The sequence below is a fragment of the Zootoca vivipara genome, chromosome 6 (assembly GCF_963506605.1).
Source record: "Zootoca vivipara chromosome 6, rZooViv1.1, whole genome shotgun sequence".
In the NCBI taxonomy this organism is placed as follows: domain Eukaryota; kingdom Metazoa; phylum Chordata; class Lepidosauria; order Squamata; family Lacertidae; genus Zootoca; species Zootoca vivipara.
Window position 1 is genome coordinate 95,719,339 of NC_083281.1, and position 26,404 is coordinate 95,745,742.

Genomic DNA, 26,404 nt, shown 5'->3' on the forward strand with positions numbered 1-26,404 from the left:
ATTGCTGAGCTACAGCTCCCATCGTTCTGGACTTCTGGCCATGATGTTGGCTGGGACTGATGGGAGTTGGAGTCCAGCATCGCAGGGCAGGCCAAAGGTTCCCTGCCCTGCCCTGCTCTGTGCCGTGTTTCTGGTGGGCCCTGGAGCCCCTTGCCCTCAGCTGCCTCCTGGGTCTCCCCCTAGCACTGGTTTCCCAGAGAATAATGGAGGGTCCCTTGTCAGGAGTAAAGGAGAGCAGAAAGGGGGCAGTGGGGAGTGTTCAAAAGAAAACCTGATCAGGAAACAAATGTCACCTAGCCAAGCACTACCGTACATAAGGCTCAAGTTGCATTGATGCCTCTCTCTCTCACCTTCACTCAGTTTATGCAAATGACTGATTAGTCATCGGTATCAAAAATGAAGATCAGGAGAGGGACTTGTAACTCAAACAAGCCTTTTTGTGCAATGGAGGTCTTTTCCAATTGCTTTATAAATTCTATTTCAGCAGAAGTTAGAAACAAAACAAGACAAAACACCTTGTAATAATAATATAATAATATAATAATTTATTACTTATACCAGCCACTCTGGGCGGCTTCCAAGGGGTATTAAAAAACCCAAAAAGCATCAAACCTTGTTGCCTTATGTACAAAAACTCCCTTCAAGTCTTTAATAGTAACATAAAAAGTCCAGAATGTAGCACCTCAACATGCCCTCTTATTTTATATATATCAAACATATTGATTGTCTTTATATATGAGAGGCAACAATGAAATAGAAAACAATATTTCATTCATTTTTTGAACTGCTTTCACTTTCTGTCACTCTCCAAAGCATAGCTTTTTGACTTGAAATGTGCTGATCTACTAAAAATTTCATTTTAATATTAAAGACTTTGGGATTATCTATATGCTTTGTTTCACTGAAAGCTGTTTTCTTTCATTTGGTTTTTGATTCTCTCCTGTTCACAGAAAGTGAAGGGAGGCCCTCACTCCTTTCCAAGAACCCACCGCTTCAAAGAACTGGCCTCGCCCTGTAAGGCAGATGAAATCAGGGCCGGCCCTATCATTAAACCAGTGAGGGAGTGGTGCCAAGATCCTGGAGAATGGAATGTGTGAGTGTCCCATGGTGTGCTGTCAGCTGCAGTGCCTGGGTGGAAATTGGTAAAATGTCCTGGAAAATCCAGACGCATGGCAGACCATGCTGGCAGTGCCATTTTTGCTGATGTTCAAAAAATAATAATACAAAAAAAGCTAAAACCTTTTCACTGTTTGAAATACAGGAACCCTAGCCCTATGCTAACTTCCTCCCCTCAAATGCAGAGAAAGCTGTGGCAAGATTCAGTGGTCAGTTAATAAGCTTGGCTACATGGGATGAGAGAGAGCGCCATCTTGGCCTTGAGTATGAAGAAATAGCTGAAGACTGACAATTGCCCTTTGGGGGAGTTGGAGGTGATTTGAAAGACGCGAACACATTTCTCCCACTCCTGCATCTGGAAACTGAGGGCTCTATCCAATGACCTCTGTCCACCAGCACAAGGTCTCTTGCACAAGTGGAAGAGTCCGTTTTAATATTGCACAACACAGGAACTCAAGGCAACAGTTGCACTAGCAGAAGCCTGCTGTGCCACAAATTGCACAATCTGTTGTGCAACTAAGGCCACATTCACACCATACATTGAAAGCTTGTTTTCTCCTGCTCTGGAGGGTAGGACTCAAACCTATGGCTTCAAGTTAGAAGAAAGGAGATCCCGACTAAGCTCCAGGAAGAACTTTCAACAGTGGAACGGTCTCCCTCGGAAGGTTGCAGACTCTCCTTCCTTAGAGGTTTTTAAGCAGAGACTGGATGGCCATCTGACATAGATGCTTTAGCTGAGATCCCTGCATTGCAGGGGGTTGAACTAGTTGACCCCCAGGGTCCCTTCCAACTCTACGATTCTATGATTCTATGAAAGCACTATGATACCAACCACATTAAACAGCCATGGCTTCCTTCAAATAATTCTGGGAGCTGTAGTTTGCTAAAGGAGCCGAGAGTAGGGTCATCTTCCCCTCCCAGTACTACAGTTCTCAGTGGAACAAATATACCACTAATTGGCTTTAACTTAGCTCCACATGAGTGTTTGAGTATTGTTTAAATACCTGTTTGATCAGAGGCAGCAGCCAGACAAATTAAAATGTGTGTAAATGCTGTGGGAAGCAGAGTTTCTCTCAAACCTCACTTTCATTTCTCTTCAAAATGACTGTCATTTAAGCCTGAGAGGGAACCATGTTTTTGAGACGGGGGCTCAAAGGTAGAGAAAAATATGCCTCTGACCATATGCAAAAGGAACATCTGTCAACACTGAGTAGCTGCGAACAGTCTTGCACTTCAGGGATTGGGGAGAATGGCTGTGAAGAATCTAAGCAACTCAAAAGCATTCCCTGAAGATCTTAGGTACTATAATTATACTCTTACCCCTTTGCTGTTCATTCAAAGCAGCTTCACCTCTCTCTCTCTCTGGGAACTTGGTGTGGAGGAGAGCAATTCTCCCACATGTTCCCAAGAAGGCTCAAGGCTCAGCCAAAGGGCAGAGCCTTGCTCCAACCCACACTTTGCCCTTGGAAAGAACAAGGACTGAGAGGGGGGGGGGGGAATGAGTGCTGCTAAGCCAGGTTGCCTATGGCTCTGCACTTAAGTGCACAGACAGAAGAGGCTTCCAAGATCAGGTCCCCAAGTGCAAAATGACCAGCTCCGAAAACAGGGTGCTTTGTTTCACATGCTGCACTGTAGCCCAAAGTCCAAAGCACACGAAGAGTTTCAGAGAATTTTAAAGACTCACTCTTTAATTAAGGTGTGCTGAAGTAGCCGAAGAGCATACCACATGGGCATCTTCTATGCTTTCGTGGACTAGAGTCCTCTTTGCCACAGTACTTTTGGTGTTGTTCTTTTGGGGTCCTGCTGTCACTCAGCGGGAGGCAAATGGAGCTGTGGGGAACATCTCACAGTGCTCTGGCACAGCTCCTATGGGGCATGCGGCAGGGAAATTCCCAGTAAGTTATGCCCCATATGCCTTAAATACGTGTGCCTGGAAGTGGGTGTAATGGATGGCTCAGTCGTAAACTCAGAGTCATGGGTTTGAGCTCTACATTGGGCAAAAGATTCCTGCATTGCAGGGGGTTAGACTAGATGACCCATGTGGTCCCTTCCAACTCTACAATTCTATGATTTGAATTTTCCTGTTCAGGCATCAAAAGGAATCACACAATGCCTGTTCGGCATTCATAAGAAATCTATATTTTAATATGCCAGCACCCAAACTTTGGAACTCCCTGCCTATTGACATCAGGTAGACACTTTTGCCATATTATTTTCAGTGCCTGCTAAAAACCTTTTTGCTTATGCAACCTTGTCCAGACCTGTAGAAGCTGAATTTTTAGCTACTGTTGATTTTAATCATCTTTTGAATTTTAATGATTTTGAATAATTTCAAATGATACCTGTTTTAAACTGTTTCTATTTAAAATTGAATTGCTTTTTAAAAAAACCTGCTTTAAATGTTTTTTCTTAAAACCCAGTGGTACGTCCATTTTATGGAGTAAATAATTGCAACAGTGCTGGCCTTGTGCTGGCTCATTTGCACCCAGAGGGCACCGACACACTCCCTTCTCCAGCTCAAAGCATTTAAAGGGTTGGAGGGAAGAAGGAGCTCTTGGACCACCTCAGAAGTACAGAAGTACGTGGGCAGCTTGGTCTGTGGAAAGAGCACCATCTCCTAGGGCCCAAGCCCTTTTGGGCCCCCCATTGTTTTTTGGGAGGGGCTTCCCCTATGTTCAAAAGTGGCAGAGGAGGCTGCGGACGCTGCAGCTTCAGTGGCCAACTCCCCGCCCTCTTCCTTCTGCTGCAGTGGAAGCAGCCCCTGGCTCCTCCGACATCCTGATGTCATACGTGTGACATCATGCACCGCATGATGTTGCCCCCCCTTCTCCTTTGGAAGCTGGTGCCTCTGTGGTTTCATCTCCAGAGCAATGTATTAAACATGCATGGGTTTGCTGGGGCAAAATGGGAAGGTTTGCTCCAAAATCGCACAATGCACAAAATGTGCTTATTCCCCACTAAGGATGAGGAGAAATTCCATTTCCAAAACAAGGAATGGAAACAGAAGCATTCTCTGAAATGAGCACCTCTCTGATTTTACCAAGGCAGTTCTCCAATCAAGGAATGTGCAAGAAATGCATATACTAGTACAGGGGTTCCCAACAAAATTTTCTCGAGGACCCCTCATCGTGCCGCTATTGTGACAAGGACCCCCATTAATTCCTAATCCTAAAATTAAAAAGTGAGAGCCAAATTAAGTCTTTTTATATTTTATATTTATACGTTTTTTACAGTTACAACAGAGTACTCCATCAGTATACAGTTAGTTTTAATTTTCAGTTCTTAATGAGATGAGTTAAATCTGTCCTTTGAGTCCATTATTTCTGAAATATTAGGTTCCAAATTTGAAACTTTCACTCTGAAATCCGACCGCATGTCGAGCCAATTCCTATATTTGTTTTTCATGAAACACATGGAAGAAAATGCTTGCTCACACAGATATGTGGTTGCAAATGGAAGGATCTTTTTCATTGCCTTATCTCCAAGTTTCTTGTAGTCCTTGCGGCATACAGCAGAACTAATGCCTCTATCTAATTTTAGTTTTGCGCTAGACTCTGCTCATGCAGGAAGCGGCCAAAACAAAAAATCTGTTATCATATGAAATATATTTAATATTTTTTTAATTCTAATAGCATCTTGCGGACCCCTCTGGCATAGCTCGCGGACCCCTGGGGGTCCCCGGACCACCTGTTGGGAACCACTGTACTAGTACAAAGTGTGTACAGTACATCAATGCAGCCAGTGTTTTCACTTGCTCCCTACAGCTGCTCTTGACCTTGGGCAGCCCTTGGGCATCTGCTGCTCCCAGGTGCACCCATCAGGTTTCAGGCAGCCAAGGTCTGAGCCACCCCTTGCTGCAATTTTGCAAGGGGGAAAGAGGCATCTGGGCCACAGCAGCTGGCAAGAAGCCTGGAAAAAGTGTGAGACGTACCTCAGTGTATCTCAGTAGGGAAGGGAGGAGTCAAGGAGAACCAGGGATGTAGGAGAGCAGTGGCAGCTCCACTTATATACACCTGGCTACAGTTGGGCATGAGAATTAAAGTGCTTACTCTGAGACTTCATAGGAAAGGTGAGTTTTGGATTCTGAAGAGCCCTACACCAAACTGCAAGCAACGTTTGTAACTTTAATCTGCTCATGTTCACTCCTTGCCAGACTGATCTCCCACCCCGTTCCCTTCTTTGCCTCCCCACTATTGACATTTAGGCTGCAACAGACATTTGGGGGCCAAGACCTATTTATTGGCGAAGCTCTATAAAGCACCATGTAGCTTATTGATAGTGCTGTGTAATGGATAAACTGCAACAGAAAGGGCAATTGCTTCACCCGCTGGCAGAGGAACAAGGGGGACAAAAACCTCCCCCAGGTGTGCTGTGTGTGAGGGGGACTCTTGCTCCATGCAGCTTTTCCACAGCTGCTGCGGCTGGACTTTGCCTGCTCAGCCGTGCGGGGGTGGGGGTGAGGGTGGGGTTGTCCTTTGGGAGAGTCAAGCTGCCCAGGGGGGCTTCGGGATCAGCAGGCTGAAGGGAAGCCCTTCCCATTTCACCAGGCTCCGCTAGCAGCCGTTGGGTAAGGAAGGGAAGCCAGGAAGGGAGGGCAGCTAGCAGCAAAGGGCAAAGTGGCAACATTCAGCCTGGCATGGCCTGCCAGGTCCGGCCAGGCACAGCATGCATTCGTCAGCAGGGCAAAAGCTCTCGGACGGACAGCTCAGGTCAAATGAGAGAGAGAGAGAAAGATAGAGAAACAGTGGAGACAGGCAGTGGAGGAGAAAAAGGAGGAAGAGGAGAGAGGTCAGGACGAGGACGGAGGACAACGGTCAGGATAGGCGCCAACTGGCCAGCCAACTCAGGCTGATAGCATGTGGAAGCACGCAGATTGAACTGGGATGGGAAAGGGGGGTGGGAAAGGAGAGCCCACACCTCTGAGCCCCTCCCTGTGTGCTGCTGCTTCTGGCTCCCAGGGCCCACTAAGCCACCCCAGCGCACACCCTCTTGCTCATGCGCTATGCTTTATGGATCTAGCCCAGGGTCCAGGCTTCAAAGCCCAGAACCTCTCTGCCCCCATCTCCAGTCACACCTTGCGCCACCCAAGGCCTGATCCCTAGAGGCCATTTGAGCTGCACCATTGCAGTGCCTCTTTCTCTTTCTGCACCAACCTCAAATTCCCTCTCTCAGGGCAGCCTCTCTCTGGATCTACGCAAGTTTTCCTATCTTTGTGCACCACAGAAGGTGTGCTCCTTAACCCTCCCCCCTGCATCACTACAAGCCTGCATAACTACTGCCTAACTTTCTGCAAAGGCCACTTCCTAATGCCAGGGTCCCAGTCTGGACCCCACCCCCACCCGGCTATTCACTTTATGGACCACCAGCGCCCTCTGTATGCAGCGTGGCACATGACAGCACAGCCACTTTGTCCCTTGAACTCCAGGACCCTGGGCTCGCCCACACTTCTGCTTGTCTCACTGCTTCCCCCCAGGAAAAGCTGCTCCTCATCACTGAATGTCAGCTGGGTTTTCCAGGGATGGGTCTTTGTTCTGCTTCAGTGATAAAGAGCGGGTTTCCCCAAGGAAGGAGGTGGGGCAAATTGAAAACTGCTTGTGTTTTTTGGCAGGAGACCAGTGGAAATGTGGGAGTGTTCTCGCCCCTTGCACCCCCAACTGTTCTTTAACACCTGGCTGTGGCCCTCGCTGGCTCTTGCCCCTCTTGCCCAGAGCCACCCAGCATGCCCCAACACCTGATCCCACCATGGCATTCCCTGGGGGTCTTGTGGATTTATTCCACCCCGCCAGGGTGTGAACTCTGTGTTGGCTGGTTCTAGCTGAGGCCAAAGGGGAAGGAAGCTGCCAGCCAGAAGGGCTTCTTAGCAGGCAGGTAGCTGGTTGATCTCAACGGGCTGAAGGGGGCAGCAGAAATCCAGAGGGAGGTGGGGAGGGAGGGTCAGTGAAGTGCCACTGAAAAGACCTGCACAAGCCTAGCCTGGGCACATGACTCCGGCTTCACAAGAGACACCAGGCAAGGCTCCGCTGCGGCAGGAGCTGGGCCGGCACTCACCATTCATCTGGGAGGGCGACAGGGAGTAATCCCGATTGGAGTAGCGTTTGTCTCCCTTCAGGCTACGGCTTTGCCGGGAGGAGCCTTCCAGCATGTTGATGATCTCACTGCGGTCTATGTTGCGCAGAGCCGTGTACAGGTTCTCCACTGCCAAAGGAGAAGAGGAAGGAGACCTATCAGCCAGGCAAGACAGCAGGGGATTCATTTTTGCAACCATCCTATCATGGAATGTGGCAGGAACAGGTTGCCCAGCCCCAGGCTTCTTCTTTCTTTTCTCTCCCTCTACGCCCCCCCCCCCATGCCTTATTAATTGAAAACAGTATAACAAAAATGATCATTAGGTTAAAGACAGCATAAAAAGTAACAAAAGAAAGAAAATTCTAGTGTCGTTCATTCCTCAGTTATTTGCTTTTTACATCATTTTGCAATTGATTCAATGTGACCTCCCATTTTCCCATTATGTTCCCAGATTACGGTATGTTTCTTGGATGCGCACTTAACTTTATTTTCTCCATGTTGTTTGGCTTACTTTAAGTCTTATAACATTATCCTATTTACCCACAGAAGTTCAATCAATACCTGCCAACGGATTAATATTTTGACATGTTCCTTTACACAAACTCTATATGTGTCCCACTCTCTGTTAAATTTTTCATCTGTAACGTCTTGTGACCTTGCTGATAGTCTCACTAGTTCGGCATACTCTCTCAGGTTTTTTTGCCAGTCTGATTTGGATGGGATATCTTCTGCATTCCAGCCGTTTGCAATTAACATTCTGGCAGCAACATACATAAAGACTGTCCTAAACTTTTTTGGAATTTCATTACCCATAATTCCTAGCAGGAAGGCTTCCAGCTTTTTAGGGAAGGAACATTTGAACATTTTCTTCAGCTCGTTATAAATCATTTCCCAGAACTGTCTAATCTTTTTACAGTTCCACCAAATGTGGATTCATGTGCCTTCAGCCTCCCTGCATTTCCAGCAAATGTCTGTTCTAGATCTAAACATTTTGGTCAATTTGACTGGTGTTAGGTGCCACCTATAAAGCATTTTCATGGGTGTTTGCTCATCTTTATCATGGAAATTCTTTCCCCAAAATAGATATTTAGCCTGCTCCAAATTTCCAGTTTGTTTCTGATTTCCTTCCAAGTGTTAACATAGCTATCCTGGAATAATTTGATATTCTTAGCTGTGAGCCATATGCCCAGATATTTCACTTTTTTCCTAATTTCCAGGCCGCATATCTCTTGTAATTCATTTTTTCCTTGCACATCCATATTTTTCACCAACAATTTGGTTTTATTTGTGTTAAGTTTAAAACCTGTCACTCTCCCGGATTAATTTATCAACTCTAGTGTTCTCAATAGACTTTCCTTTGGGTTCTCTGTCATTATTATCAGGTCATTGGCAAAGGCTTTGAGTTTATAAGATTCCCCACCACCACTATACCTCTTATCTCCCTGTCTTCTCTTCTCTTCTTATTCAGGATTTCCAATACTAAAATAAATAATAATGGAGACAAGGGGCAGCCTTGCCTAGTTCCCTTATATTGCATTCCTCCATGATGTTGCTATTTATAATGAGTTTCGTTTTTTGTTCTGAATAGATTGCCTATATTCCTCGGCAGAAAGTGTCACCAAATCCCATGAGGTTTATTTGTGTTTTCACGAAACTCCACAAAACAGGCTTCACTTGTCCAGATACTGGTAACAGTTGGATCCGGTGGAATTAATTTGTGCCTTGAAAAGCACATAGAGCTGGAAGAAGACGTAGGAAAGACTGATCCTCTTTGGACTTCCTTTCAACTCTGGGTACTTTTCAAGGAAAAAAATTAACCCTCCTCACAACCAGGGAGGAAATGAATGCTAAGAGAAGATCCCAAGAATGTACCTTTAGGGAGACTAGCCATGCACAAACAAGGAACATTGACCCCCTCATTGCCTGCCCAGACCAGGAAAGAGGAGGCCTGAGGAGAGTCATGGCATAGCCAGCTGCTCCAATGTGTGATGCATTCAGTGTTTTGTTGGGTGAGGGTGAAGGAATGCCATGTATCAAATGTGGCTTTGAGCAAAGGAACAGTCCCCCCGGGGGATCCTCAGTTCTGGTGGTGTGTGGCCTCCCTCCCTCTTCAGAACAGCAAGAGATGAAGCCCATGTGCCCCCAGCCCCCTTGCTAATACGCACTGTTGGCACTCTGGCCACCACGGCTGGTCCACAGGTTCAGCAGGGCCAGGCTCTGCTCCAGAAGGGAGTTGGGATTCTCCACACGGATCCTATTGATGTCATCCACACCAAACTGCAGCTCCCGGGCCAGCTCTGGAGGGGGGTGGGTGGAGGGGCCAGGAAAGAGACGCAAAGCACAGCAGCCATCAGACATGGAGGGGGTGGAAGCAGGAAGGCCCCTGCAACTTGCCCTCTATGCCAGCGGCAGTGAACCTTTTGCAGCCCGAGGGCCAGCATTCAGAGCGACCTTCCAAGGGCCACATGTCACGGTGGGGGGAGAGCAATGGAAGTGACTCTTCGGCTGCACAGGGGGCCGGTGCTCCTCTCTGCCTTGTCTCCAGGCAAGCAAGCGGCATTGTCAGAATCCAGGGACACATCCCAGCCAGCCCAAAACTCTCTGCATGCAAAGCAAGGGCTAGTGAGGGCAGCACCAAGAGTCAGACAGGAAGGCCTGAAGTTCCTCACCCCTCCCTGCTGTTGGGTATGCCACACTTGGCGCAGTTTAGTTATATATTTAGAAAAATATTAAAATGCTGCCCAGAGTGGTTGGGTAAGGTACAAGTAATAAATTATTATTATTAATTATTATTCATAAAGGTTTACAGCAACTATGTGTACACAAGAAAAACCATACAAAACTTGTAATCAGATATGGAAAGATGTACTCCTGATTGCTGAGGGCTAATGGAGCAGAAACATTTCTAGCATGCATTTCCAAGTTGGCACAGGAGGCACCTGCTGAATCTCCCCCGGCAGAGTCTTCCCTACAAGACACTGAAGGCTCAGTTCTTGCTGTTGCCAAATGAGCCTCACCAACTTGGGGAACGGCCAGCAAGAGGCTCCTGCAGAAGGTCCCCAAGACAGAGCTGGGAGACAAGGGTTCTCCTGGCTGTCGACTAACCCTGGAGACTTTTTGCCAGGTGGGTGTTTACAAAAAAACAAAAACAAAACAGGGAGTGTGTGGGATAATAGCAGGAAAGCAAGCCCGGGGTGGTAGGAAGACAGAGCTTCTGAGGTCAGTTGTGGGAACTGGGGGCCAAAGGGGTCTGTGCTATAGTGTTTTGTGCTATAGTGCAGGGGTCAGCAAACTTTTTCAGCAGGGGGCCGGTCCACTGTCTCTCAGACCTTGTGGAGGGCCGGACTGTATTTGTTTTTTGTTTTTTTAAAAAAGAACGAATTCCTATGCCCCACAAATAACCCAGAGATGCATTTTAAATAAAAAGACACATTCTATTCATGTAAAAACATGCTGATTCCTGGACCTTCCGCGGGCCGGATTGAGAATGCGATTGGGCCGCATCTGGCCCCCGGGCCTTAGTTTGGGAACCCCTGCTATAGTGCAACAAAAGCAGGACATAAAACAAATGGGGAAAATGGCAGGATGCCAGCAGGAAGTTATGCAACAATGAGGCCGTAGGTCTGCCCCAAAACACCTGCAGGCAGAAACAGTCTTGGCAGCAGGATTGTGCATAAGCGCCCCGACGCCTCCAGAAGAACAAATCATGAAAGTACAAGGAAAGGGATGCCTGGAAGAGCCTCTCCTCTTTTTGCAAGGAGACCAGTGTCAACTCACCAGCCCAACTGAGGCCCAAATGCTCTGCAATGACAGCCATCTTCATGTCTGTTCTGTCCTTCTCTGTGCTGCTTACTGAGCCTGGGGGCAGGGAGGGGGAAGCAGAGTAAGTTTGGGGCAAAGACAGGGCACAAAACTCACGGTCACTGCTGGGGTCTCTAGCATTGTGCAGGTTGTTAGCAGCCTCTGGTCAAGAGGCTGATTGTCCCTTACCCAACTTTGCCCTTTATTATTATTATTATTATTATTATTATTATTATTATTATTATTAAAATTTCTATGCTGCCAGAAGCTGTTACCATCAAGTAGTCTGGCACCCAACCCACCTGGGATGCTAGCTTTCCCCAAGCAAAGGAGACGGAGGAACATATAAACTCCATGCCTGCGGAAAGCTCCTATCATCATCATCATCATCATCATCATCAGTTGCTTTTTAGTTGTACTGAAAGCGTCTTAAATTAAAACCAGTTAAGAACATCCAATAAAAAGCTAAAAACACAGCTGAAGAGATAAAAGGGTGCACAGATCCCATCTCACTAAGAGACATCAGAATGTCTCCCTTCAGACTAATGGCAAAAGGTCGCCTTGAATCCCAGTTCTGTCTCCTGGCCCCTGAGCTGCCCCTGCCAAGCCCACTCTTCTGGCCCAGGACTCTTACCCAGGGTGCTGTCGCTGGGGAGGCTGTATCTCTCGCGCAGGGCTAACGGCGTCAACGTCCTCCTTCGCTCCTCACTGCCAGAACTCTGGGGGCATCAAGGAAAGGCACATCCTCCAACATTTGTCCAATGAAAATAGGGACAGCCCATTCCATAATGATAATTTTACTATTTATACCCCACACATCTGACTGGGATGCCCCAGCCAGCATCTCAGCGGCTTCCAACATATATAAAAACACAATAAAACATGTATCACCAGAAAACCCCTTCCCTATACAGGGCTGCCTTCAGATGGCTCGGGGGGGGGGGGTCAGATAACTCCATACCCTCCAACATTTCTCCAATGAAAATAGGGACGTCCTAAGGAAAAGTGGGACATTCCAGGATCAAATCAGAAACCGGGAAGGCTTCTCTAAATCAGGGATGTCCCTGGAAAATAGGGACACTTGGGGGGTCTGGAAAGGTTGGTGATTTCCCTACCTCCAGGGGCCACTGAGAGAGGGAGGAGCAGACACACATGGCAAATTGGAGGAAGCCCTGCCTTAGTGCACTGAAATCTTGCAGTTTTGCTTGACTTTGTGTCAGTATTAAACTGAATGTTGTCTTTTCTGAGACCACAACAAAGCAATAGTTCTTATACAAAAATTGCATGGATAGATTGTCTAATTCCTTATCATGCTGTGCTAGGGCCCATCCAGCTTCAATTAGTGAAAATGTTAACAGTTCTTTAGACAATGTGTTATATGACTTTTTCCCAACCCTTTTCTATCTGGTGATGTATTCATGCATACATATATTCGATGTAAGCTGCTTAGAGACCCTCTGGGTGACAGGTGGGTAATAAGTTTAATCAGTACTATTTTTCTAGAAAAAGAACGGCCGGAACTTACCAAGAATGCCTCCCTTGTTCTCTTATGATGGTGATGTGCCCACCTGACAGCCACCAGAACTCACCTGAGAGATGCCAGGACTGAGTTCCAGCAAGTTCCTCCTGGGAAAAAAGCCCTGCGTTTAATGACTAAATAAATATCATGCTCAGGCGGGACTCACCTTGGAACAGGGCGGCATTGTGATGTTCAGGTGGCAGAGGACATGCTGGAGCTCTTCGTACTTCATGGCTTTGCGGAGGAAGGACAAGGAGCCGCTGGCTTCCCGGCTGCTGTCCCGCACCTGCCCCCAATATTATTATTATTATTATTATTATCATTATCATTATTATTATTATTATTTACTACTACTACTACTACCACCACCCAGGTTTTCTTCCTGACAAGGACTCAGGCTTATGAATAAAACAGAAACAACTAAAAACATTTTTTGAAACCCAATAATTTAAAAACAATTGTACATTTATAGAACTAAAACTTTATGTGTGTGTGTGAGAGAGAGAGAGATTAAAAACATGCAGCAAATTACAATAAAAACAGCACAGTACCAGCCCTTTCATTAAATGCAGTCAGTTCCCTAAAAGCCTCCTGGAATGAGAATTATTATAATAACAATTATTTATTCATTTATACCTTGCCCTGTTCTCAGAAAGGGACTCCAGGACAGCAGGGAGGGAGCCTGTCTAACTTCTCCCAGGAGAGAGTTCCAATCTGAGAGCTGCCACCAAGAAGGCCCTCTCCCACATCCCCCCAAGTGGGCTTGTGAGGGTGGCTGGACCGAGAGAAGGGCCTCCCCCAAACCCCGGCGGCTTTGTAGGTGGGAATATGGTCTTTCAGAGAGCTTGGACCTAAGCCTCACAGGGCTTTATAGGCCATCTCTTCCAACTCTACGACTCTATGATTCTAAGTTTACTCCAAGCTTGTGATGTCTTTTTTTGGCCCTCTCCACACCTTGTTCCCTTCACTGAGCTACAAGTTCCTTGCGGAGATGAACAGATGGGGAGGCCAACACCAACTGGACGCGGGTTCCTGGCGCTTCTCCTGGCCTATGCAGCTACAGCTGGGCTCAAGAGAAAGACTAGGTGGGGCGCTGGTCCTGAGCCAAAGCAATGTGGGACTTCTGATGTATTGGAGCCATGTGCTCTCTGAGGGGGAGGAAAAGACGGCACCTGCTCCCCACTGCAGGGACAGGACAGACCACTGGCTTGTGCTTCAGCCCTGCTGATGGGAGGGCATTGTCCACTGTGCAGCAGGAAGCAGGCCACTTTAAGGGCGTCAGGGGAAATAGGGTGTGGGTGTGCTGCCCTCCAGCTCCTGCCACCTGAAGCAGCTGCTCCACTTTATCCAACAACAGGCCTGGGCCCTGGATCTGGGCACCACAAGCTTTTGAAGTGTGGGGTTTGGGGGAATTATTGGGTTATTGTTGTTTTTATTTTGTGTATTTTGTGGTTTTATATTATGATTTTATTTGTGAACTGCCCTGAGACCTGTGTATATAAGGCAGTAGATAAATTCAAACAAACAAACAAATAAGCAAACAAGCTGGGAAAACATGATTGCCAACCAGATCATGATGAATTTCAGTGGCATCACAGGTGAGAGCAGCTTTTACTCCCCAAACATCCTGCTAAGCCCCTTGCCTCTTACCTTAACAGGGATGATCAGGCGGTTCTCCCGGAATGACTGGAAGAGGAAGCTGCGTTGCTGGGTGGCCTTCTTGATGGGCACCAGGTTCCCAGACAGCTCTGTGTGCAGAGGCATTCCCTCCACCACCTGCAGAAAGAGGCGGTAAGGTCCGTCAGCCTTTGAAAAGTTTATGCTTCACCTCCAGAAATGGCAGTTCATCATGAAACTCTGTCATGGCACACGTTTAAGGGCACCCTAGAAGCTATGTTGGGCAGGTAGTTTGCTCTGGCATGCTTGTTTTTTAAATCAATCAATCAATCAATAAGGAGGCATTTGAGCCAAATTCCTCCTCCCCAGCAAACCCCTTTAAAATTGCTGAGGGTCTGGCCTCTAAATAATTTTTCTGCCTGTTGTAGCAATTGTAATGAGCTGTGCTAGGCGCTGTATGATTTTTAATTGCATTCAAACTACTTGAATGAAGGTCACAAATCACTGTCTGGAAACCCCTGCAATGTACAATTCTAATGCTACTAACAATATGCAAGGGCAATTACACCACTTTAAAAGCTCCTTCTAGACGGCGGCCTGTCCCTCAGCCAAGAGCACGAGTGGTCAGCTTCAGCAGGGCAGGGCCCCTGGTACAAGGGGAGCTACCTCAATGTCCCGGCTGCGTGCCACTTCAGTGAAGTTTTCATGCTGCTCAAGCGTCTTGTCCACTTTGTCGTCGGTCATGCAGTAGCAGCGCAGGCGGCCCTCGCGGCCCTCGTTCATTTTGGCAAACACCACGAACTTGGCCATGTAGGGCACAGCCGCCAGCTCTTTGTAAAGCAGCATAGCAAAATGGATGGCTTCGGCTGTACAAGGGCAGTCTGCCAGCCAGAACCTGGGCGGGAAGAGGAAAGGGGCACATGGAAGAAGCCACAGGCTCACCACCCGGCCGTAACCAGAAATTCAGGGAGCTGAGCTATTTCCCAGACCTTCAACAACAACAACAATTTATTTATACCCCACCCATCTGGCTGGGTTTCCCCAGTCACTCTGGGGAACTTCCCTAAACAGGGCTGACTCCGGTTAACCTTTTCGTATGTTCCAAAGTTATGCCAGTTTAATTGTCACCGTTTTCAGTGCTGCTGCTGCTGCCCTTCAAGGTGCAATGCACACAACTCCCCCCAATGGCTCCTCAGGCTCACCTGGCAGAAACGTTGGTGGTGAAGTTTGCACACTCGTTGGCATAGACAAGCTTTGTGGTCCCCGTGATGTCCTCCCATTGTGCTGGGGCTGTTCCTCCTGAGACAAGAGAGTGGGGAGAAAGCACACAGGTGTGCACAGGAGGGTTTTGACCTGGAAGGGCCCTCACAGCCTTGGGTCCAAAATGCACTTTCCCAGATTTGAGCCGGGAAGGCTGGTCCAGGAGGTCAATCCTCATGCTGCTCTACAACCAGCCAGGCTCCTCCAGCATTGCCTTTGCAGAACTCCGCAGGGAGGAAGTTGGGTTTGCCTGGCACTGGCCTGGCTACCTTCTGCTTTAGCAGTCCCAGCGGGCCCAGGCCATCCCTGGACCTGAGCTCTGGGGGCCGGGGAGGGGGAGGCTCTAAGCAGAAGCCCCAAGAACCTCCTCAGGTGCACAGCACAGTTTGGCATTAAAGTACATGAATTACAAAGTGGAAAAACAAGGTAACAGGCGAACTTTTAAACACTTGAATGTTCACTCAGCACTTAAAATGGAAAAAGCAGAAACCACCAGGGGAAGGGGGAGAACTGAGCCAGTGTTTCATTCCTTTGGCATGCTCAATTGCCACTTCAGCTGCAAAGTCGTGAAGAAAAAGGGCCTGCTCTGCAGTTGGAGAATATTCTGTGAGCTCTGTGTTGATATTTATTTCTAATCTTTACATAATATATTTATATGCCACCTCTCCAGCCAGTGTGGTGTGTAATGGTTAAGTGTCAGCCTAGGACCTGGAAGACCAGGGCTCAAATTCCCCCTCAGACATGAAGCTCACTGGGTGACCTTGGGCCAGTCTCTGCCTCTCAGCCCAACCTCCCTCACTGGGTTGTTGTAGGGATTAACGGGGGGTGGGGGTGGGGGTGGAGGGAGAGACACATATGCCACCTTGAGATCCTGGGAGAAAAAGGGAGGATATAAATGTAACAACAACAACAACATTTTATTCCAGTCAACCTTGCTCTTCTTCCAGCACATCCTGCTTCCTTCCCAAGCAGCATTCCCCCCCCCCCATTGCTCACTACCATGCATAATTTCTTGCCAAACCACCAAGCAACCTTCCTCGCTGCTGCTCTGCTGCTCACCTGAGATCACAGGCATATACAGGAAGCTGCCTTGCACTGAGCCCGGCTGTTGGTCCCACCAGCTCAGAGCTGCCTACGCTGAGTGGCAAGGGGCCTTCCCAGCTCTCCCTGGAGATGCCAAGGATGGAGGGTGGGACTATTTGCATGCAAAGCAGATGCACTGTCACTGAGTTACTGAGGATGAAAACAAAGACAACCACCAGGGAAAGACTGGCCTGATCTCAAGCACCAGGCAGAGAAGCAGCAGCTGCAGGAAACTTTGCTGTATTTGTTCGTTTCCACAAAGGAGGTCATGGTGTCGCCCTCCCCACCCCTCTCCATCTGACCTCACAACAACCCCGTGAAGCAGGGGCAAACAATGGCTAAGCAACACCCGGGACGGGGCAAACCGCTGGTTACACATGCGTTGTGCCGCTACATATGATGCATGCATTGCGCTGCTACGTAGGGCACATGTGTGACGTCTCTACGTACAGTGCATGTGTGCGACACCGCACATGTGTTGCATGTACATAGCGGTTTGCTGCCAGAGCCGCCCAAGCGCCGTACAGACGGTGGCGGGATCCTCCACTTGCGGCTGTAGTGGTGCCGGAGGGATCCCACCGCTGTCCGTACAGCACTCAAGCGGCACTGGCAGCAAACCGCTATGTACAGTGCATGTGTGGCATCACTACGTACAGCGGATGCGTGCGACACCACACATGCATTGTACGTAGCAGTTTGCCACCAGCGCTGCTTGAACGCCATACGGACGGTGGCAGGATCCTCTGTCACACACACCCCAGACATGGCACCCGGGGCGCACCGCCCCCTGCGACGCCACTGCCGTGAAGTAGCTGAGGCTGAGGCTGGTCCCATGACACCCAGCAACCTTCCCAGCTGAGTGGTCATTTGAAACCTGGGCTCCCAGGTGCTAGTCCAACACTCTAACCATTACACCGCACTGTTCCACCAGAAAGAACACTCTGTTCCAACTGCCGGCTGCTCTGGGATAGCCGAAGGGAATCTTGCTCTGGCCCACTCCATCAGCTGCAGAACTGAAGGCTGTTGGGTCACCCTGGCATGTGTGAGTTCAGGGTTCTTTGCATTCTTACCTGATTGCAAGGTAGGGTATGAATCTGCTAAATAAATGAAACAAACACAGCTTATGTAGAAGCTTGTTCATAAACCCAGCAAATCTTAGCACTGTCATTGTGACTTCACTTTATTACAGACTTAAGATCTTGTCTGGGCTGATCCAAAATTGATGGCATGGAGATTTGGTGCTGGAAGAATTATGATTAGGAATCTTTTGGATCAGTTATTTTAAAAGTTTGCTTCGATTCTGGGGTGTGCAAATTTTTGCTGTTAACTTTGCATTGTTAATAGTAAACTGCTTTATGCATGGAAATGATAAAATACAGTGGTACCTCGGGTTAATAACTTAATTCATTCCGGAGGTCCGTTCTTAACCTGAAACTGTTCTTAACCTGAAGCACCACTTTAGCTAATGGGGCCTCCTGCTGCTGCCGGAGCACAATTTCTGTTCTCATCCTGAAGCAAAGTTCTTAACCCGAGGTACTATTTCTGGGTTAGCGAAGTCTGTAACCTGAAGCGTCTGTAACCCAAGGTATCACTGTACATAACTACAAAAAAGATGGATAGGGGGATATTTTCCCAAGTACAAAGCAAGAATAAATACCTTGCTGGGGAAATGCATTGCATCTCCAGCACAGAAGACATCCACCTGGGCAGCCACCTGTGGGGGATTCCCTACCTCAGCCTTCGCCAACCTGGTGCCCTCCAGATGTTTTTCGGCCCATCCATACAAGGCAGGGCCAATGAGAGCTATCATCCAAAAACATCTATGACAAAAGGGCAAGACTCCCTGGAGGCAGAGGGCATAGTTGAGTCCCATAGCCATTAAAAAGAGCCAGCCAGCAGACCAAAACTGATGAAGGGCCCCTGAAAGAGCAGCCCACCCAAGAAAGAGACAACACTAAAAGATTTTGGGGGAGAGCACGATTGCAAGTGGGGGAGAGGAGCTTCCTGGAAAGTGCTGCCTGGCTTACCTTTTCCCACTGCCTCCTCTTTTCCATTCTTAGCGGTGCCATAACTCCTGGCTCTCCCCCCAACCACCGTTCCCTCTTCCGCATGATTTCCTCCTAAAGTGAGCGCAGAAAGCATTTCTCCTCACTCTTCAACATGTTGCCATGTGCTGCTGCCATCAAGGAGCATCTTTCTGAAAGCAGAGTGAGGGCAAATCTTCTTGCCCTCGCCCTAGGGGTGAAATCATGGGCAGTTGATGACAGTGGTGGTTCATTTGCTCCCTTCCATTGCCTCCCCCACCAAATCCCTGAAATCTCTCCGCCACCCGCCTCAAGCTGCAGCTTTGGAACCTGCAAAGTGAGCAAGACTAGGAGGCAGGATTGTGCTCCAGCCCTAAAGACCCCACCAGTTATCTCCACTCACCTATGACGCTGCAGAGGAGTCGCAGGCTGGTGGTATCGCCCTCTCCACTGTCTCGAGGGTTCTCCCTCCATGAAGGGGGCAGGGGGATGCGCAGCCCAATGGGGCGGTGGAATTTCCTGCGGCGTGGCTCCACTGTCACTATGGGGCTGAACGTTGCCTGGTTCCCCAGCAGTTTTGTCACCAGCTCATCTGGCACTGGCTGCGCCTGCAGGGAGTGTGGGATGTAACATAAGCAGTCCAGTACAACATTTCCTGTTTGCCCAGAGTGGACACGCAGGCGAATGTTGCTCCAGCCAGGAGAACTCCTGTCACACCTGGTCTGGAGTGTCCTCCCCCTATGTGTGACCAGGTAGATGGGCATGACCCTGGCAGACCCTACAAAGGGGCCAATCAGGCAGCCACCTTCCTCTTGCTCTTGATGTCTTGAACCCACACTTTTCTCTGTATCTGTAACTACAAGCTAAAGTCTGCCTTCAGGATCACACTGTGGACTGAATGTGAGTAAACCTTATCATTACTTTCTTGAAGAAGACTATTGTGCCATTATTGTTTTTAAGAGGGAACAAAAGGGGATTTACCAGGAACAAATCCAATCTGGATAAGCCAGACTGACTTGCTTAACTCAAGTGATTCTCACGATTCACAGTCCCACAGACACCGCGGTGGTCCAGTGTGTGTGTGTGTGTGTGCGCGCGCACGCGCATGCACATGTGCAAACGCTATTTCCGGCACTCCTTCCAGCGCGAAGGAGGTGTGTGCAGCTTCCCATTGGCTGCAGGGCCAGTTAAACAACCTCCATGGGCCGCTTGTGGCCTATGGGCCTTAGGTTGCCAACCCCTGTATTAATCAATATATCCTCTCCTACTGTCTTCCAACATTCCCACAGGGAGACATGCCAAAAGGGTCACAATGCTCCTGGAAGATGGGCCCTCCTTGCTGCCAGGATGCCAGCCATGTGCTCTGCTGTGGCCTCTTTCAAAGGCAACTCCAGAGCCAGCCCCCTGAATAGCCAAAATGTTCATCAGAGATCTGCAAAAGTGGGAGATCCAGTAAGCAGTCCAGCATTTGTCACTCTGAGGACCAGACTGGATAATGCATTTAATGTGTGCTTGCACTGAATGGATCTGGGTTTTGTTACTCTATTAGCAGCAGAGCCCCAGGCAGCCACACAGTCAAGACTTGGTTGCAGATGGCAGACATAGCAAATCCCACTCCTCCCCTCCTCTGGTTTCTGATATTTTAAGTGTTTTTCCCTCACACGTTTACAATTACCTTGTAAACGTTTAATTCATTACCTTAAGGTCAAGAAACTTGTTTTGCTAAACAAACAAATAAGTTGCTCAGTATACTGAATGATGTTGAAGCACAACCCCAGTTTTCACTGCCCAGCCCTGGCTGCTATTCCTGAAACCCAGCACTCAGTCAGATCCCTTGCCTGGACCTCAATGGCTTTCTATTATTCCCTGCCAAAATACAGGCAACCCCCGTTTTGTGTGCGTTCTAAGAACATGCAACTGCGCACGCATGTGCCATTTTTGAAGCCTGAAGAGGGCATAACAGTGTGGGGCAGGCTTATGCGACCTCCGTCAACATGCACTCTGACCTGGAACGCAACCCCTGCACAAATCGGGGGTTGTCTATATTCCATATTCTTTGATCGCCTATATTATGTTGCAAAATGAAGTACTGTATGTGCACATTGAAGTTGCATTGGTTCTTTCAGCTGTGTCTCCTTATTACGAAGCCCCCCAACCCTACACCCACAGACTCCCATGTCCACACCATTCCTGCTCCAGGTCTCCCTGGACTGTTCTGGTGCAAGAGACAGGAGGTTGTCCTTGTACCTGCAGAGCTAGCTTGACCTTCTTGGTGACTGCCGTTTCTGGGAATGTGGCCTGGACCAGAGGCACCAACGTGCTCTGCAGACAGCCGCCCTCTGGGCCAATCAGGTCGCAGTCCTGGGACACACGAGACATGACCACAAAGTAAAGAGGGAAGTCCGTGGTGATGATGCGGCAAATCCTCTTCTTCTCTAGCTCCTCGAGGCTCTCCAGCTCTGTAAGAGTTGGCAGTGGCATAGTAAGAGCACACAGCAAGGATTTCCTGAACTGCATATTGCTGATAGTGTGCCACGAGCAATAAATCAATATAGATCCTTGCAATCGGAATAATTTTTTTAATTTACATTTTCCTTTTGAGTAGAACCACCAGCAGACAGATGAAACTGTACTGGAGGTGATGGGGATTAATGGCAGCCTAAGAGAGACAGGAACAGCAGCGAAAAATGTCACACCAAAAAATCAGGGAGCATAAAACAGGCACCAGCAACTTGCTAGGCCAAATGTCTGTCAAAACCATCGGAAGGGGACAAAGCAATTTCCCAAGGTAGGGAGTTGGACTGCTTAGGGGTGGCCCCCAAAGGCCCCCTCCCTCACCCCAGAGAAGAGCCTCCCCAGCAACCTGCAGAGCACAAGCAGAGGAAGCCCTTTAGGTTAGCAGTGGTGTAGGAAGGGGGGTGCGGTGGGTGCCGCCCGCCCTGGGTGTCATCACTGAGGAGGGTGACAAAATGGCAAAAATATGTGTTCTTGAAAAAATAACTCCCGCACCCACCGCATGCCCCTTCCTACACCACTGCAGAAGCACCCTCCACGCGAGTGATTTCCAGAAACCAGAAGCATTACTGCCTTCAACCTTTGTGGCTAGGAGCCTTTGACAGCCCTCTCCTCCATGAAGCTGCCTAATCCAGAGGCACAGCTGGGTGAGGCGGGGGGGGGGCACTGGGCGCCACACTGTGGGGCCTGCAGCGTGCCTGAACCACACATCTCTCCTGAGGGGGAGGTGGCGGGCGGACTGCCTGCAAACTTAGCGCTGCTTTTTGAGCAGCATGGGGCTTGCGTCTGTCCACTGCCTCAGCCGCCCTACAGCTGAGGAGGAAGCTGCCGAGAGGCTTCATGCAGTGCGCCCTGCCTTGGCTCGCCCCACTCCCATGGGTGGCTCGCTCCACCCCCAGCAGCAGGGTGCACACGCCGCCCCGGGCACCCGAGTGGCTAGCTACGCCGCTGGTGGTTAGGGCAGGGGTGGAAAACCTCAGGCCCGGGGGGCAGGCACAAGCAGCCCTCCTGACTTCTCCTCTTGGCCCTAGGAAGTCTCTGTAGGCCACACACACCCTTGAGTGTTTTTGCCACGTTGGAATGTGTCCTTGAAGATCATGCTTCTTGCCTGCCTGAATGAGGGGCAGAGCGGGCTGAGAGTGGGCAAAGAAACCAGTTTACTGCACCAAGTTGAAATTCACAATCATTTTTCTGCCTGCTTTTGCCTCTGGCCTCTGGGAGGCTGCCCAGGGGCTGAAGGGGGCTTCAGCAAAGGGCGCTGAAGAAGATCCCTCTGCCCCTGAGCTGAGGCTTGGAAACCACTTCCTCGCTCCTTGGGCAGTTTTGAGCCTCTTCCCCAACTGGTTTCTCCTGTTCCTGCCAGGGACTCCTACCTTCATCCATGCCATTGAGGACCTGGTCCAAGTAGCTCTCTCCGTAGCGGCTGCGGTGCTCCTTCCATATGGATCCATTCTCACTGCGCAGAACCACCAGCTCCCTGTCACCGCGGCCGTGCGAGGCAAAGTGAGGGATCTCCACGATTACAGGGCTGTGGGAGAGTCGAGTGTCAGGGCCCAAAGCGGGTGGCCATTATGCTCACCCAAGAGTTGGGGAGAAGCACCACTGCTGTGCAACTTTCTCACATGACATCAAATGCCCCGTGGGATTGTGGGTGCTGCTGTGCAAGCAGGAGGACAATTGTGTTGGTGGGAATGCTCTGGCATCCAAATTCTGGACAGACAATTTTCAAGAAATCTTTTTAAATTTTAAACGCCCCACCCAAGCCTCCTCTCAACCCACACTTTCAAACTTGTGGGATGGTCAAATGGCAACTTTCCGATCTAAGAAACATCTTCCATGGATGCAGCAAGAAACTTCTTTGGCCTGGAAATGGAAGCTTCAACTATAGGACTTAAACTTCTTGCTGTGGTACAAGAATATGTTCTTGTCCACACTTCTGCTTGTTCCATTCCTGGAATGCACAGGGCCAAGGGGGTTTCCCCGCTCCTCTGAGCAAATGTCAATTTGGAGAAAACCCAAATTGCCATTTGCTCCATTTGCTGAGCCCTAAGGAGCGGTTTTCTCCAGGGGAAAGAGCAGGAGAAGAGGAAGTGTGATGAAGCTCTATGTAGACTCTGGCTAGTGCAGAAAATATGTGCTTTTAAAGTTAAGGAAGACTTGGAACGTTTTTATGCCATTGGGTGGGATTTCATTTCTTATGTGTCAGATTCAGATTGTGATATTTGGCTTTGATTCTCTGTTTTGCTTCTTCTTACTGTTTTACATTATCTGTTTTCTGTTTCTTTGGAAAATACAACCTCTATATTGCTCCTCCTATGTTTTGTAATTTAAATTTCGGGGTTTGGTTGGTTTTGGGTACTCTTGATTTTACGTTAATAAAAAACCTTTATAATATTTATTTTTAAGTGTTGTGGAGAACCACAGAGTCACAGAGCTGGAGGGACCCTGGAGGTCATCCAGTGACCCTGGACTTCAGCTGCACCTGGAGGACCACGGGCTCCCATCCCTGCTCTGCTCCACAGCATCTCTAGGCTGAAAGCTATGGACATATCACATACACAGAGAGATAGGATGTTGGGATTTTAGTCTGGATGTGCCCCAAGCCCTGTGTTTGAGATTATACGCATTGGGCGCTTAGAGGTATCATGAGGGCTTTGATGTCTTCCTGATGCAGAACAGCAGGACCACCTGCCCCCTTCCTCTTCCTGCCCCCAGCACACATGGCAGAGGGGGATTAGAGCTCTCCTCAGAGTGCCAATGGCCCAGCGACCCACTTGTGTCTAGCCTTCTTCACCTGAGGAACTGTGCTCCGGCAGGGCCCAGGGCAATGATCCTGCTGGCCAACCCTTCTTCCTCGGCCAGAGGAGGCGGGGCCTGCAGTTTCTGGGGCTTGACCAGGCGGCAGGTGATGCGTGTGGGTGCTGCGCACGTCCTGGGTGGGATGATGACGCGCAGGCCGTTGTGCCTGCTCCCGCGCATGGACCCGCCACGGGCATCCACCATGAAACTGACGAGGAATCTGGGGAGGGGGGGGAAAGGCAGGATTCAGTTGTCAAATGCACAGGTCACAGCAGGGCTCCTCAGAGTCTCAAAGCAGAGAAGTTGGGGGCAGAGGAGCTTGGAAATGCACCCCCTTCACCCCAGTGGTTGCTCTTCAGCTGGAGGATCTGCGGGGAACCCAGCTGCCATTTGTTCTGATTCTGTGCTAAGCTGCAGGTTTCCCAGGGGAAAGGGGTGTGGCAAGCAATGGTGTGGCTGAGTGCTTTGTATGAGGCAGCTTCCTATGTTCCTTATTGGGGAAGAGCATCTGCCTCGATGGCAGAAGGTCTCTTGGCCAGGAGAGCTGCTGCCAGTCAGAGCATGCAAGACAGAGCTGGGCTTGGCCATTCCTTGATTTGACTCAGGATACGTCAGCAGGGTAGCTGCAGGGGCTGATCTGTCTTACATCCCTGGTGCCTGAAGGACACGCTCCGCTTTGGGGTTTTGCAGGGAAACATCCCAGGGCAAGTGGGGATGTGAGAAGCAGGAGGAGCCTGGGGGCAAAGAACTCACCCTGTGTGGACTGGGCTGGCCACAGGGCTGATGTTGTCGGAGGTCTCTGTGGCAGGGCTGCTTGGGATGAGAGACTCTTCATCAAATTCCTTGGAAGCCTACATGGGACAGAATCAGAGGGCCCGTTCAAGCACAAGCCTAGATGCCTCCACCGATGACCTCTGTGGAAACTGAGGGCTCCCCCCACCCCCACCTCTGCACCCCTACACCAGTCTTCTTCTTCTACGGTGGTCCATCTTCCTCCAGATCCCAGCCATACAATTTCAGGGCCCCTCCCTCAGCAGCCAGGGGTGGGTTGGGAGAGGACATTGGGCAGCAGCCTGCTTGAGGTGCATGTCCTCAAAGCATGTGGGCTTTGCCCCCCTGCCCAAACCTCAGAGCCATGGAGGCCAATGGAGATGACTCAATGGGGACAGAAAGGTACTGTTTCATGGGATCATCGGATTCGGAAGACCCCACTAGATCAGGCCAACAGCCCCTCTAGCCCAGCAGCCAACCACCTGCAAAGAGCCCTCTCCCTCCTGTGGATTCCAGCAACTGGTGCCCCAAAGAGATCCAGCCTGCCATGATGGGAGCTTCTCTGGGACAGGCATGTCAGTTTCAGGGCACCCCTGCTGCAAAGGCATCATTTTGGTCGCCAGTGGCTTAGCCTCCAAAGAGGGACGGGCCAAGGGCCAAGGGCTACTGTGGATGGACACTGGAGTCAGGAATGCCCCTGGGGGTCCCTCCAGGTCCTTTTTACGGCTCTGCCCCTCCAGCTCTGCTGAGACAGACACCCACCCACCTGTTCTGACTCCTTGGGTCGGATCAGGACCGTCTCAGGCGTCACACAAGGGATTCGCGGGATGGCGGGAGACTCTTCCCTCCTGAGAAGCAGAACACAGTCAAGCAACTATTGTTCAAAAACCTGCTTTTATATGTGGAATTCTTCTTAGCTGTTTTGCGTATGGAACTTTAAAAAACTGTTTCTATGTTTTTCGGTTTTATGCTTGCAACCATCCCATTCATTTCCTAATTGGGCATTTTATTATCGTTTCCTGCACTGGAGCTCGAAGTGGTATACATGGTTTCCAACCCTACCCCCCCCCCATTTCCTCCTCACAACAACCCTGTGAGGTAAGCTAGGCTAAGAGATGGTGACTGGCCCAAGATCCCCCAGTGAGCTTCGCGGCTGAATGGGGATTCATCTCTCAGGTCATAGTCTGACACTAACTATTATGCCAAACTGGCGCAACCACATCCAACGTACATTCAAAGCATGGGACTTGCCCCAAAGAATCCTGGGGAGTGTAGTCTGTTGAAGGTGCTGGGAACTGTAACTTTGTGAGGGGAAGACTACAATTCCCAGGATTCTTTGGGGGAAGTCATGAGCTTTAAATGTGTGGCATGGTGAGAGTGGAAGCCGCAGCCAGAAAATTGGGAATTTCCAAAGAATACAAAAGCTGTCAGCGAAAATTCTTTCCTGGCCATGGAGAGTGCGGAGGAAAGCTAAACAAAAAAGAGAAGTAATCTGGACTCTGTGGGGAAAGATGTCAGGTAGAGGCTATGGGGCGGGAGGAGAGTAAAAGAAAGTAGACTTTGGGACCGTCTAAGAAGTCATTGAGCAAGAAGGGAAAACACTATTGTTTGAAACGGAACTTTCCTATGGCGAGAGCAGCCTGGGACTTCCTGTAGGAAAGGCTGGCCTTTCCCATTTCCTCTCAAAACTCTGGAGGAACATCAGCAGCTGAAAGTTACCAAACCTCTCGTAGAGAGAAAATAAACAGCGTATTTCAATTGTGCACACTTTTTGTAATTGGTTTTACATTCATAAACTGCTTAGAAGTCACATTGGCAATTAAGAGGCATACAG

The 26,404-nt window shown here is 49.3% G+C and overlaps 1 protein-coding gene across 1 annotated transcript in view; it reads right to left on the reverse strand.

The window, feature by feature from the left end:
* Window positions 1-26,404, reverse strand: part of ANK1 (ankyrin 1) — a 184,857-nt gene that overhangs the window by 22,661 nt on the left and 135,792 nt on the right. The window contains 14 exon segments of the mRNA XM_035119972.2: window positions 7,165-7,311; window positions 9,348-9,479; window positions 10,960-11,040; window positions 11,618-11,702; window positions 12,669-12,788; window positions 14,153-14,278; window positions 14,786-15,014; window positions 15,322-15,418; window positions 18,890-19,094; window positions 20,734-20,945; window positions 22,374-22,528; window positions 23,795-24,019; window positions 24,553-24,650; window positions 25,337-25,418. Of these exon segments, the coding sequence (XP_034975863.1) occupies window positions 7,165-7,311; window positions 9,348-9,479; window positions 10,960-11,040; window positions 11,618-11,702; window positions 12,669-12,788; window positions 14,153-14,278; window positions 14,786-15,014; window positions 15,322-15,418; window positions 18,890-19,094; window positions 20,734-20,945; window positions 22,374-22,528; window positions 23,795-24,019; window positions 24,553-24,650; window positions 25,337-25,418 (1,994 nt within the window).